We start from the raw sequence: 13,983 nt of genomic DNA on the forward strand, positions 1-13,983 counted from the left end.
CAATTCTAAGAGGGAAGTTTACAGCAATACAATCCTACCTCAAGAAACAAGGAAAATCTCAAATAAACAATCTCACCTTACACCTAAAGAAACTAGAAAAAGAAGAGCAAACAAAACCCAAAGTGAGTAGACAGAGAGAAATCATAAAGATCAGAGCAGAAATAAATGAGATAGAGACAAAGGAAACAATAGCAAAAATCAATAAAACTAAAAGCTGGTTCTTTGAGAAGATAAATAAAATCGATGAACCTCTAGCAAGACTCATCAAGAAAAAGAGGGAGAGGACTCAAATCAATAAAATTAGAAAGGAAACAGGAGAAGTTACAATGGACACCACAGAAATAAAAAGCACCATAAGAGACTACTACAAGCAACTATATGCCAATAAAATGGACAACCTGGATGAAATGGACAGATTCTTAGAAAAGTATAACCTTCCAAGACTGAATCAGGAAGAAACAGAAAATATGAACAGACCAATCACGAGTAATGAAATTGAAACTGCGATTAAAAATCTCCCAACAAACAAAAGTCCAGGACAAGATGGATTCACAGGTGAATTTTATCAAACATTTAGAGAAGAGCTAACACCCATCCTTCTCAAACTCTTCCAAAACATTGCAGAGGGAGGAACACTCCCAAACTCATTTTATGAAGCCACCATCACCCTGATACCAAAACCAGACACAGATTCTACAAAAAAAGAAAACTACAGACCAATATCACTGATGAATTTAGATGCAAAAATCCTCAACAAAATACTAGCCAACAGAATCCAACAACACATTAAAAGGATCATACACCATGATCAAGTGGGGTTTATCCCTGGAATGCAAGGATTCTTCAATATACACAAATCAATCAATGTGATACACCATATTAACAAATCAAATGATAAAAACCACATGATCATCTCAATAGATGCAGAAAAAGCTTTTGACAAAATTCAACACCCATTTATGATAAAAACTTTCCAGAAGGTGGGCATAGAGTCAACCTACCTCAGCATAATAAAGGCCATATATGACAAACCCACAGCAAACATCATTCTCAATGGTGAAAAACTGGAAGCATTCCCTCTAAGATCAGGAACAAGACAAGGATGTCCACTCTCGCCACTACTATTCAACATAGTTTTGGAAGTCCTTGCCACAGCAATCAGAGAAGGAAAAGAAATCAAAGGAATCCAAATTGGAAAAGAAGAAGTAAAACTGTCACTGGTTGCAGATGGCATGATACTATACATAGAAAATCCTAAAGATGCCACCAGAAAACTACTCGAGCTAATCAATGAATTTGGTAAAGTTGCAGGATACAAAATTAACACACAGAAATCTCTTGCATTTCTATACACTAACAATGAAAGATCAGAAACAGAAATTAAGGAAATAATCCCATTCACCATTGCAGCAAAAAGAATAAAATACCTAGGAATAAACCTAACCAAGGAGGTAAAAGACCTGTACTCAGAAAACTATAAGACACTAATGAAAGAAATCAAAGAAGACACAAACAGATGGAGGGACATACCATGTTCTTGGATTGGAAGAATCAACATTGTGAAAATGACTATGCTACCCAAAGCAATTTACAGATTCAATGCACTCCCCATCAAATTACCAATGGCATTTTTCACAGAACTAGAACAAGAAATTTTACTATTTCTATGGAAACGCAAAAGACCTCGAATAGCCAAAGCAATCTTGAGAAGGAAAGACAAGTTGGGGGAATCAGGCTTCCTGACTTCAGGCTATACTATAAGGCTACAGTGATCAAGACAGTATGGTACTGGCACAAAAACAGAAATATAGATCAATGGAACAGGACAGAAAGCCCAGAGATAAACTATGGTCAACTAATCTATGATAAAGGAGGCAAGGATATACAGTGCAGAAAAGGCAGCCTCTTCAATAAGTGATGCTGGGAAAACTGGACAGCTACATGTAAAAGAATGAAATAAGAACACTTCCTAACACCATACACAAAAATAAACTCAAAATGGATAAAAGACCTAAATGTAAGGCCAGACACTATAAAAATAATATAACCTTTGGGACTTCCTGGGCAGTCCAGTGGTTAAGACTCCACGTTCCCAATGCAGGGGGCCCAGGTTCAATCCCTGGTAGGGGAACTGAGATCCCACATGCCACATGGTGCATCAAAAAACAAATAAATAAAATAAAAATAACATAACATTCAAAAGTCAAGGGAAATATAGTATTTAATAAGAACACTAGCTTTGAAATCAGGTAAGCTTGAGTTCAAGCTCTGCTCCTTTACTAACAGGCTTGCGTCTTTGGGCAGCGATGACCTCTCTGAGCCTCAGTTTCCTCATCTATAAAATGGAACTATGAATAGCACTCCCTCAGGACTGTATACACAGATTCAGTGAGATCAAGGGTTGGCAAGCAGCCCACACAGCAACAGCCCAGGGCCAGCAGTGATGGCCATGAGGTCATCTCAGGAAAGAAAACCACATTTTAACAAAGGACCAACTCATTAGTGGGGCAGGGGAGACCTCCTCCCAGTCTCTGGACAGAGCCACACCAAGGGTGGACCCAAACCCCTTCCTGTCAGTGTTGAAGGCACCACCCCTGGTAGGGGGCAGCCTGGGCTATGAGCCCAGTCTAGCATCCAAACCTTTGTGCACACAGTAGGTGCTCAATTAAGTAGGTGCTCAATTAAAACGGGCACCTTGAAATGCTTCACTTGATCTGAGTTTCTAAAGCAGAAACAATATCCTTCCTCTCTCCTCCACTCAACCCACCCCCAAAAACATACTCAAAAGACACCCCTCCACCCCCACATACAAAATGCTAAATTCCCCTGTCCTCCTCCCCCAAAGAGTCCCTTACCTGGTATACAAGTACAGCAATCTGACTTCGGGAAGGCCTGACAGGGGCCAGGAGGACACTCGGGGGAGATGCAGGACACATTTCCAGCCTGAGGAGGTGAGAGGTGGCATGGGTCGAGGAGGGCTGACCATCAGGCCCATCAGAAACAGCTCACTAGCTATTTCACACCACTCTCAAGATTCCTGCCCCACATGAAAGCCTCCTAAAGGAAGCTATCCTGGGACTTCCCTGGTGGTCCAGTGGTTAAGACTCCACGCTCCCAATGCAGCGGGCCCAGGTTTGATCCCTGGTCAGGGAACTAGACACCACGTGCCACAACTAAGACCTGGTGCAGCCAAATAAATACTTAACGATTAAGAAAAAAGGAAAAGAAAAGAAAGGAGGCCACCCAAGACCTTTAAATGCCACATGATCACACAAGGATACTGTACTAGGACCCAGTATCAGGGTTTATTACAGTTTCCAACAACCCCCTTTCCAAGACGAGGGGCAGACCAGAGAACAGAGCACACTGCCTTCCTCCTGAAAATGGATGAGCCTAGCCTCCCATGGCACTCCCCACCACGGCATTCTCCCCCCATGGCATACGGAAACTCTGTAAGGATGCTGAGAAGTGGAAAACAGGGGTTACTCCACCAGAGACATCTTCCTGTTCATCTGAGTTTTGAACCAAGTGACTAACACCAGCCAAGGAATTACATTTAAAACTCAATTTTTAAAAATCAAAGTTAAGACAAAAAAGCCCCTGGCTTTGGAGCCAGCCAGACCTGAGGTCCAGGGTCTACTCCTCCAAGCCGTGTGACTTTGAGCAAAGTACATCACCTCTCTGAGCCTCAGCCTCCCTATCTGTGAGATGAGCCCGAAAGAGCGCTTCTACCGGAGTTGCTGAGGATTGCGGGAAATGCGATAGGCATGAAAGCGTAGCTACTACATGAGTGTGGCGCACAGGTAGGCCTCAATAAGGGTGGTGGTAGCAGTCTACGTGCCCCCCGCATCTTACACTGCAGCTTCTGTCATCACTGTCAGACCAGGGGTATTTTTAAAGATGATCAAAGGCAGCGAGGGCTGGTGGTTAGAGCCCAGGCTTTGGATGCAGACAGATCTCAGCTCAAATCCCAACTCTGCCACCTCCCAGCCTCAGTCTTTTCATCTGTAGAATGGGCACAGTACAGCCGACCCTGAAGAGCCACCAGGAGCCTCAGGTGAGGAACTGAATGGAAAGTACCAAGCCCCCTGCCTGGTACGCACTGGGTGTTCATGATCCAATCCACAGGACAGCATCTGGCTGGGCCTGGCACATAGTAGGAGCTTCATAACTATTCTTAGAGCAGTGAATTTGCCTCAAGTAAAATACTCTTTAACAAGCTGAGTCTGCTAACGAGCCTTCTCCCTCCCAGTGTGGATACCTTTACTGCGCTGGCAAATATTCCGCCTGGAGAGAAAAACGGCCTCCCTCGTAGGAAGTTTCCGAGCGAGTTTCATCCCCTCCCCCTTCCTAGACAGATGGACGCTGTTTGCCTGTTGGCTCTTTTCTGCTCAGCAGAAGCCTCCCTGACTCCACCGACTACAGGCTTCCCATCCCCCACGCTTTTAAATTCGGCAGGTTCCAACCAAAATCCACAACCTGAGAACTCTCCCTCCATTTAACAAGCTCACCTTTAACATTCGGTCCTTCCCCCTTCCTCTAAAACCCCCAAAGGTTAAGAAAACACCTGCGAGGCTTCAGGGATCTTGTGATGCTCACCAGACAGACACAGACGGTGCAGTTCTGGTTGGGAGGGGAAAACACGTCCCCTTCAGCCCGGAAGACGTCACTGTGAAAACAGCCTTTGAAAGACAAACAGAAGTGGAGGCATCAGACCTCTTCAAAGTAGGGGAAGCTTGAGGTCTCATTACTTTTCCAGGCATAATGTACCTGGAACCTTCTCTCACTGGCTTGGATGCCCCAGGAGTGGCAGATCTAGGTACTCAGAACTGTGTGGCCCTAGGACCCCTGGAGAACTATAGGAGACACCCACATAGCGTGCCCCAGGAGGGTCCCATTCATGTCTGATAAATCCAGAATTGTATTGAAAGCATGGCATTTTATTCCCATAAGGCAGCAAAGGCAGCCAGACAGCCCCGGGTTCCAAACCTGGCCTGTCACCTGAGTGGCCTTGGACTTGGATGTGTCACTTAACCTCTCTGGGACTCAGTTGTCTTTATTGCAAAATGGAAATACCACCACATGCCCTGCAGGGGACTTGGAAGGATCCACAGCCTCAGATGTAAATGTACCCAGCCCTTTACATTCAGGGCTTAACGCACAGTAGAAACACAGTAAAAGATCACAATTAGTAAGAAAATCAGTAAGCTTCATTTTCACTTTAACCCTTAGAAAGACTCTTTCACTGCTGCTCAAAGTGCAGCAACTTCAGCATCTTATCACCAGGAGCTTCACAGACATGCAGCAGCTGGGCCCCTCCCCACATCTACTGAATGAGAATCTGCCTTTTAACAAGATCCCCCGTGATTCATGTGCAGGGTGAGTTTTGAGGAGCTCTGTTGGAGGCCTTGTTAAGATTTGGGGTCTTTAGCCTAACAGCAATGGGAAGAAAATGAAAACTTGTCAGCAGATTGTGGGAGGGAATCAGAACAGGGGTAGAATTTATAAACGATTACTCCTCCTGCAGTAGGAGGGAGCCTGAGGCAGGGGAGGGGACTGCAGAGTGGGTCTGGAGAAACGTGCTGAATGAATAAATAAATGAAAGAACAAAGCTCAAAAAGGTTACCCAGAAGACGAAAAGTTCCCCTTGAGAGCACAGACCAGTGGTTCTCAAAGTGTGGTCCCGAGAGCACAGACCAGTGGTTCTCAAAGTGTGGCTCCCGGGCCAGCAGCATTGACATCACCTGGGAACTTGTTAGAAATGCAAATTCCTGGGCCTTACCCAGCACCAGCTGAAACCAGCTCTGAGGGCTGGGCCCAGGGATCACCCTTCAGGTGATACACGAGAGTTGGAGAACAGCCTTTCACCTGCAGAAAGGCTAGGAAAGGGGAAAGGCAGGACCATGTGGGAAACTCACAGCCTTCCCTGGACCAGCTCCCACCTGTACACGATGGGCAGCATCCCCCATTTTCAGAGGGAATCGGGTGAGAACAAGCAGCTTCACACGTCACCTTTTCACAGGTCACTTCCCCATCCTAGAAGCAGAAACAGGAGTTCCAGCCACCACAATGTGCCAGACACCAGACCAGGGAAGCCCCAAGAGCCCCACACACCCACCTCACACCAGCACTGGGAACAGCCAGGCTCTGTCCAGCGGCTCCCTGACTCATACATGGCTCCCAGGTGCCAACAGGCAGAGGGCCCTGGTGCCAGCTGTGTGGCCTCAGGGCCCCTGGGCAAGGAAGGGGTCACCACCACCTTCTCCTGGAGTTGTGAAGGAGGTCCGAGGGTCCCCAACAGAGAGGGACTAGGCACCAGGGTGGAGAGCAGCTGTGTTGGGGCAAAAGCAGAGGACGTGGGCAGTGCAGGTGTGAGAGACGGCAGTTGTGTGATCCTGACTCCAGTCGGGGGCCCTGGAGCCCCGGGAGGAGGGCTGTGCCCTGGGGAGAGGGCGGGCCGGCCTGCCTCTGGAAGCAGCAGTAGCATCTTAGGGGGGTGCTGCAGGGGCTGCAGGATGGCAGACGGGGCCAGGACGGCTTTCGGAAAAGCTGAAACGGAAACACAGAAGTGTTTGGAGGGAGACAGCAGGGGGAGGAGGCAAGATTCGAGGGGCGTGGACTCAGGTCTACCACCACAAGTCACTGAATGTCTCTGGGCCACTTTCTTCATCAACAGGATGGGTCTAATACCACCAGTTCAACATCAGACTAAGGAGTCTGCGGTGACTAAGGGGAGAAGATGGATGAAAGTACTAAACTAGCAGTCCAAAGTTACAAGCTGGTAGTGCTGAAGGTCCAGCTTCTTCAGACTCAGCAAAATCAGAGTCTTCTCCCGTCTCTTCCTCGGGGAAGGAAAGAGACTCTGGTTTTCCTCAGCCAGGCAGACCTTTCTCTAAGCCCTCAGGGATCCATCCTGGGAATGACCCTTCCCTACTCCTGTACAAGTGGGGAGTATGTCTCCTACTCCCTGACCCAGATGTGGCTTCCCAGGAGGAGATGCTGAGGCTCAGGGAAGGAAGAATCCAGGTTTCTCTCTGGTTCCATGGCAGATGGGCCAGCTTCCAAGAGGATGCCTCCCCAGACACACACACACACACACACACACACACACACACACACACACACACACACTTAGGAACAGTGCACACTTTCCTTGCTGATGGACACCAACTACCCAACAGTCTGAAAGACAGGGAGAGTCAGAAAACACCAAGATGGCAGAGAAGGGCACAGATGTGGGGCAAGAGTGAGAAAGAGGAGAAAGGGAGAGAGTCACAAATCAGAGTGAGACCCTGAGAAAACAGGCTAGGCTGGGAGGGGGAAATGGGGTGGCTGATCTCAGACCATCACGGGAGATTACATGATGGAAAACTGGCCCTGGACTAGAAAGAACACTTTCAGTATTGACATGACATTACAGTGATGTTTACAGGCACGCTGTTAAATCATGGCAGAGATCTGACACCACACTGTCCAAAGTGTCCCTGGGAGCCCAGGTTACTGGGACTCCTTCCCTTCCCTCCTTCCTCACAGACTCCTCTATCATTGTTTTTTGGTTGTTTTTTTTTTTTTCTCTTCCTTTTACTATTTGAGGGGAAACAGGCTGGGGAAACAATAAAAGGAAAATAAAAGAATGGATAAAGAAGTGGAAGGAGAAAGAGAGGATGAAAGAGGGATGCTGGAAATAACAAACAAGATGACCTGAAAGATAATTTCTTGGGGAGGGAAGTCGGGCCCCCCTCCGACCCCGCCCCCACCCCCGCCCCGGCTCCGGCTCCGGCTCGGGCTCGGGGAAGGTGGGGCCTGGAGTGGGGGCGGGGCCTTGGACTCAGCCCAGCGCCAGGGGGCGGGGCCGGGCGCTCACCTTCACAGGACACTCGGTCAGCTCGGAGCCTGAAGCCGGGTCGGCAGGTGCACAGGAAGCTGCCCACGGTGTTATGGCAAGAATGGTGACAGACTCGCCTCTCCAGCGGCCTCCGACACTCGTTTACATCTGCGGGAGAGCCTCGCTACCGACGGCTGCCTTGTCGGGGCTATCGAGTCCTTCTTCCTCCATCCCTTAGCCCAAAAGGCTGGGGGAGCCTCCCTGCCATGTTCTTATGGGGTCCTTCCCTGCCCCAGGGTGCCGATGTGACTCAGATGTCTGGGAATGGGGCTGAAATCTAGTGCTAGTCTCCTTGGAAGGTTCATACATCCAGTAGGCATTTAATGAATGCACCAGTGACTCACGCCCCAGCACTGAGCAGCAGTGATTAAGTGCTGGTTGGTGGGGATGGGACCCACCGGGAATCTCATCTCCAAACCTTCCACCATCCCACTGTTGGGCATTGGGTGCTGTGGGCCCTTCTGAAAAAAAGAGCCTCAAAAAATCACTGCACCGCTCAGGGCAGGCTTCAGGACAAACACCCAACTCTGCTAGAACAAGGTCTTTTTTCAGGCCCATGGGACCCCACCTTCAACCCTTGAGCCAAGCTCAAGCCAAACATGCCAATCCCTTTCTGGAAATTTCTGCTAATGGGCTGAGAAAACAGGGGTCTCCTTCTAAACCAGAGGAACCAAGACATAACGTGCTTTATTTACCAAGGGGAGCAAAGGCAGCCAAGAAAATGGGTGAGCAGAGAGGAATCCTTGGGGTGTATCTGGGAGAGGGTGGAAGAGAAACATAACAGGATGAAAGTGGCGTGTGGCCAGGAAAAGTCCAAGACAGGGTCTTCCATGAGGAGCCACGCCAACCCCGGGGAAAGGCAGGCTCTGAGCAAAGGCTCAAGTGCTTGCAGGCTCCAGGGAACCAGGAGGTCCAGACTGTTGACCTTTCCCTCTCCCTGGGCTCGCCCTGTCCGTCTTCCTGATTGGCAGCCTAAGTGTGAAGACAACAGGGTCCCTGGCCTTACCTACACAGGAGTGCCGGTTGCCGTGGAGATGGAAGCCAGTTCTACAGGAACACCTGTAGCTGCCAATGCTGTTTTTACATTTTTGCTGGCAGGGGGTCCCAAGGCATTCATCAGTGTCTGGAAGGGAACAGGACATGGCTGGAGCTCATTTCCCCATGGAGTTTTGGAAATATGTGGTCCTCTCTACCTAACTCTCTCATCACCCCTGACTCTTAACCCCTCTCTTTCTCACCACCCACATTCAGTCTATCAACTCCTAAGTCCTCCCTAGACCAGCCCACTTCTCTCCACCCTCACTGCCATACCCTAGCCCTGGGCACCTTTGTCTCTGGTCTGGTCTCTAGTCTTGTGTGTCTTTCCGCCCCTCCCTGTGTTCCTCCCAAGCCACCCTCTACACAGCCTCCAGGATGTTGTGACCAAAGGGCACCTCTCGTCAGGCCACTTTCTCCTTAAAATCCCTCCAAGGCTCCCACAATCACCAATACTGCATCATAGCTCACGAGCCCTGGGCTGCCTTTCCCACCTCTCTCCCTACCGCTCACCTTTACTCTGGCCTAAATTCTGGCCATCTTCCAAGTGCACCATGCTTTTTTGGCCCTCCCCCTTTGCCCGAGTTCTCCTGTCTGCTTGGAAGGCCTTCTCATCTTGTCTGGCTGGAAAACTCCTACTCATACCTCAAAACTCAGCTTCCGTACCACTTCCTCTGTCAAAGCTTCCCAAGCCATTGCTTGAAATTGGGAAAAACTGAAAATAATCTACATGTTCGCAAGTAAGAGTTAGTAAACTATGGAATATTTGCACTGCAGTGTACCAGGCAGCAGTTGAAAAGAATAAAGCAAGTCTGTTGACCCAGATGTGGAAATATCTTCAAGACAGATTGTTGAGGAGAAAAAAGCAAGTAGAGGAATCACTGGGTTCAAATCGCAGCTGTAATGTGATCCTGAGTAAATTAATTTCTTTAGGCCTCAGTATTCCTACCAGGAAAATGGAAATAAACAGTATCAACTTCATAGGACAGTTTTGAGGAAGTAAACGAGAAAATGTGTAAGTGCTTAGCATGGTGCCCAGAACACAGGAGTTCAACAACTGTTAGCCACCCATCTCTTATCATCCTGTCTCTGTAAGTACACACGTGAGCACATACATGTACTGGGGAGAGGCAGGCAGGGCACTCATCAGATTGATAACCAAGTGCTGTGGGTGAACTACATTCCCTCCAAATTCATATACAGAAGCCTTAACTCCCAATGTGATGGTATTATGAGGTGGGGCCTTTGGGATGTAATTAGGTTTAGATGAGGTCTTGAGGGTGGGGCCCTCCTGACAGGATTAGTGCCCTTAGGAGAAGAGCCATAAGAGAGCTTGCTCTCTCTCTGCCTTGTGGGGACACAAAGAGAAGGCAGACATCTGCAAGGCAGGAAGAGAGCCCTCACCAATAACTGAGTGGGCCAGCGCCTTGATCTTGGACTTCCCAGCCTCCAGAACTATGAGAATAAATTTCTGTTGTTTAAGCCATGCAGTCTGTGGTATTTTGTTATAGCAGTCCAAGCAGATACTAAGACACCAGGTCTGTTCTCTAGGGAGCACAGAGGTTGGGAGTAGGAGAGAGGGCCATGGGGTTAGTACTATGACTGTTAAAACGTTTAAAATAATTTATGAAAATTTCAAACACAGAGAAAATGATGCCACAGTGTCAAGGGGACCTTCTGTCTTAGTTGCCTTGTTAAAGAGAGAATGTTTTCTGACATAATTTCTGTAAATAAAAATCATTTTGAGGAATGAGTAATTATTTTAAAAGGTCTCACTCATCCTGTTCACTTAGGAGATAAAGATTCCTTCTTGGGACTTCCCTGGTGGTGCAGTGTTTAAGACTCCATGCTCCCAATGTAGGTGACCTGGGTTCGATCCCTGGTCCAGGAACTAGATCCCAAATGCATGCTGCAACTAAGAGTTTGCATGCCACAACTAAGGAGCCTGCCTGCCACAACTAAGACCCAGTGCAAGCAAATAAATAAATATTAAAAAAAAAAAGATTCCTTCTCTTCCCTGGGTCCCCATAGCACTTCTCCCCTCATCCCAACCTCATTGTTCTTCCCCTCCCACCAGACATGGCGGGGTGGGGGGGGAGCTGCTGGAGGGCTGGATGTTTTCTTACTAGCTGTGTGTATCCAGAGCCTGGCCCAGCACTGGGGCAGGTGACTGAGGTGACTCTCCCAACAGCCCCCTGGGATGTGTCACCCATCCCCTCGGCCCTCCCCCATCTCAGTGGCCTCCTCCCTCTGGTTAGTCTGCTCCCCCTGCTCCTCCCCCTCCCCTTGACCTCTCCCTCACCTTCACCCTGCAAGATGGCAGCAGTAGTTTCTACAGAGACCCGTGGTCCAAAGCAAAGGCCCTAGTGTCAGACTCCTCCTCCTCCTACTGACGGAATGGCCTTGGGCAACCTCTTCCAGAAACTGAGGGTGAGAATAGCATCTCCCTCAGAGGACGGTGGTGAAGGTGAAACACAATCACGCCTGGAGAGCACACATTGGGCCTGGCAGGGCCTCAGTTCAACGTCAGAGCCTAGCAGCACTGGTGACAGCACCATCATCACCCCTCCCGGAGCCACTCACCTTGGCAGCTGTGGCGGTCGGCAGACAGCTGCATACCAGGCCCACACTCACACACGAACCCGCCTTCCGTGTTCACACAGTGGGCCTCGCAAGAGGAGCTTAAACATTCATCGATGTCTGGGGAGAGAGGAAACACTCTTGCACAGCTCACTCTGAACGTGGTTCGGGTGCGGGGAGAAAACACACCCCACGAGGACCCTGTGCCCACGTGGGGCCTGCCCTCAGCAGGTGGAACCCTCACCCCCACCCTAGGAAGAAAGAAGGCGCCAGGTGAGTTATCGGGCTATGAGGAAGCCCCCAGAAAGAAGAGGCCGAGGGGCCAGGCCTCTTTTGGACGCATGCAGAACAGATGATGGAGAGGCTAGCTGAGACAGAATCATTTCCAATGGCCCTAACCGCATGGCAACCCCAAAAGGGGGGGGGGTGGGGTGGGCAGGAAGGCTGATTAAATTCCCCTAAAGGCTTTTTGAGCACCCCGCTGTGTGCAGCAGAGCTGGAGGGGGACTGCCGAGGACACAAATGTCACTAAGACACAGTGCTGACTCTCCAGATGGTTGCGGCCTGAGAATGTGGGAGCCATGACACATATCAGGAGAGACCAACATGTGGTGGGTGGTGTGCGCCCCGCCAGGGACCGCCCAGCCACGGCAGGTGTGTGCTGGAGGAGAGATGGGCGAAGAGGACCAGGAGGCATCAGGAGTGGGGCCCATCAAGTGGAGAGAGTCTGAGAAGCTTCTAGGAAGCACAGGGAATGCCGGGGGGACCCAGCCTGGCTGACGTTCAGGTTCCCGTCAGGGAAGTATGAGGCCGAGCTGGAGAGGTGATGGGTTAAGGCTCAGCCGTGGAACGCAAAGGAGTCCCGAGGCTTCTGTCCAGGGTGACTGGATCCAAGTAGTGCTTTAGGGAGGTTCAGGCCTGATGGGGGGGTGGGCTGGGAGACAGAACTCCCCACCTCGGCTTCAAGGCCTCCCTTGCTATCTCAGAACCAGGAGGACCTATGAGGTCAGCTCCACCCCCTTCAGTCCACTCTGCCCACCTGAGCCTCCCTCCCCCCCAGACCCCTGCCTGCTGGCCACCTGCATTCTCCTTTCTTGCTCTTCCCACAGCAGGCACCTTTGGGACCACGCCCACCACCTCTAAGAAGCCCACCCTGACTCACCCTATCCCATCGGGCCCCTTGTGATGGTGGCCAGTGCCCCCATGCCCTGTATTTGCTTTGACACTGGTCTCTGGCTTTCCCTTGGTCCAGTTTGCCTCTGCAATGAGCAGTGTCTGGAAAGTACTTCAACCTTCCCGAAGGGTGGCAGCAGTAAGCACCAAAACTCCCTCATGGGACACTTGACCTAATAGTTCTCCTTCTGGGAATAATCAGAGAAGCTAACAAGAAGCCTCTTTACTTCAGCATTATTTATAGCAGTGAAACACTGCAGACAAGCAAAGGATGGATAGCACAGAACTGGATACTTAGATTACAGCAGCCACATCTGCAGCTGTTAAAAATGATGTCGTAAGGACTATTTCTTGCTCACAACACAAAGTGAGAAAAATAATGAACGGTAACTATAGATGAGGTATGATCCCAATTTTATAAAACAGACAGATAGGCATACCTGGCACACATCTACCCACAGTCACACACACTCACAAACCCATATACACCCAGGGGAAAGGGCAGGAAAAAAATAACTTCATTTTGGTAACAAATATCTCTGGGTAGGGACTTCTGGGACGTGTTTATTTTCCCCTTTCTACACTTCTTTTACTTTCCAAATATTCCAAAATAAGTTATTTTTTACTTTTATATTCAGGGGAAGAAATGTTATTTTTACAAAATCCAAATTAAAAAAAAGTTTTTAAATCACGAACAAATAATACTTTTACAAAATAACCACTGAGTTTCTCTTGCCTCATATTTCAAATGTCACTTTCCCAAGGGAGCCTTTTTTGTGGTCCAGCCCACCTCCAGTCCCGGTTTCCTGTGCCCCTGTGGGCCACAGTACCATGCACTCCGCCGGTGACAGTCCCATTATGGGGGGCTGGGGGGGTGGTCATTGTCCTTACTTATATCCTGCCTCACATTCTGAAGCAACATAAGAGCAGGGACTGCCTTCGTAACCCCAGCCCCTGCTCAGTTCCTGGTCCACAAGATGTGCTCAATAAGTATTTGTGAAATAGCAGAAGGGGCATATTTCTTGTGTTTGCCTGCCCACTTGCCCGCTCTCAAGCTTCAGAGCTGCTCCTGACTCAGCTTTGCTCTGGCATCTCTCCGGAGACGGTCCTGGGAGGACAGGGAGGAGACCTCATTCCCGCCTGCCCCCACCCAGCTGCTCCCAGACCTCTCACCGGTACACCTGATGCCGACAGCTGTCTCTGTCATCGAGAAGCCCACGGGGCACACTCGGGCCACCTCCTGACAGCCTCCATGGTTACAGGTGAGGTCACAGCCATACTCCCCGCAAGGTCCATGGGCTTCTGAAACA

The 13,983-nt window shown here is 49.5% G+C and overlaps 1 protein-coding gene across 1 annotated transcript in view; it reads right to left on the bottom strand.

Annotated features, from left to right (window-relative positions):
• Window positions 1–13,983, bottom strand: part of VWCE (von Willebrand factor C and EGF domains) — a 33,021-nt gene that overhangs the window by 15,707 nt on the left and 3,331 nt on the right. The window contains exons 4-11 of the mRNA XM_057727610.1: window positions 13,847–13,975; window positions 11,504–11,620; window positions 8,892–9,008; window positions 7,865–7,993; window positions 6,119–6,549; window positions 5,943–6,036; window positions 4,600–4,682; window positions 2,856–2,943 (exon numbers count right to left, since the gene is read on the bottom strand). Coding sequence (XP_057583593.1) covers window positions 2,856–2,943; window positions 4,600–4,682; window positions 5,943–6,036; window positions 6,119–6,549; window positions 7,865–7,993; window positions 8,892–9,008; window positions 11,504–11,620; window positions 13,847–13,975 — 1,188 coding nt within the window. The remainder of the gene's footprint in view (window positions 1–2,855; window positions 2,944–4,599; window positions 4,683–5,942; window positions 6,037–6,118; window positions 6,550–7,864; window positions 7,994–8,891; window positions 9,009–11,503; window positions 11,621–13,846; window positions 13,976–13,983) is intronic.

The sequence above is a fragment of the Hippopotamus amphibius genome, chromosome 3 (genome assembly GCF_030028045.1).
Source record: "Hippopotamus amphibius kiboko isolate mHipAmp2 chromosome 3, mHipAmp2.hap2, whole genome shotgun sequence".
Lineage (NCBI taxonomy): Eukaryota > Metazoa > Chordata > Mammalia > Artiodactyla > Hippopotamidae > Hippopotamus > Hippopotamus amphibius.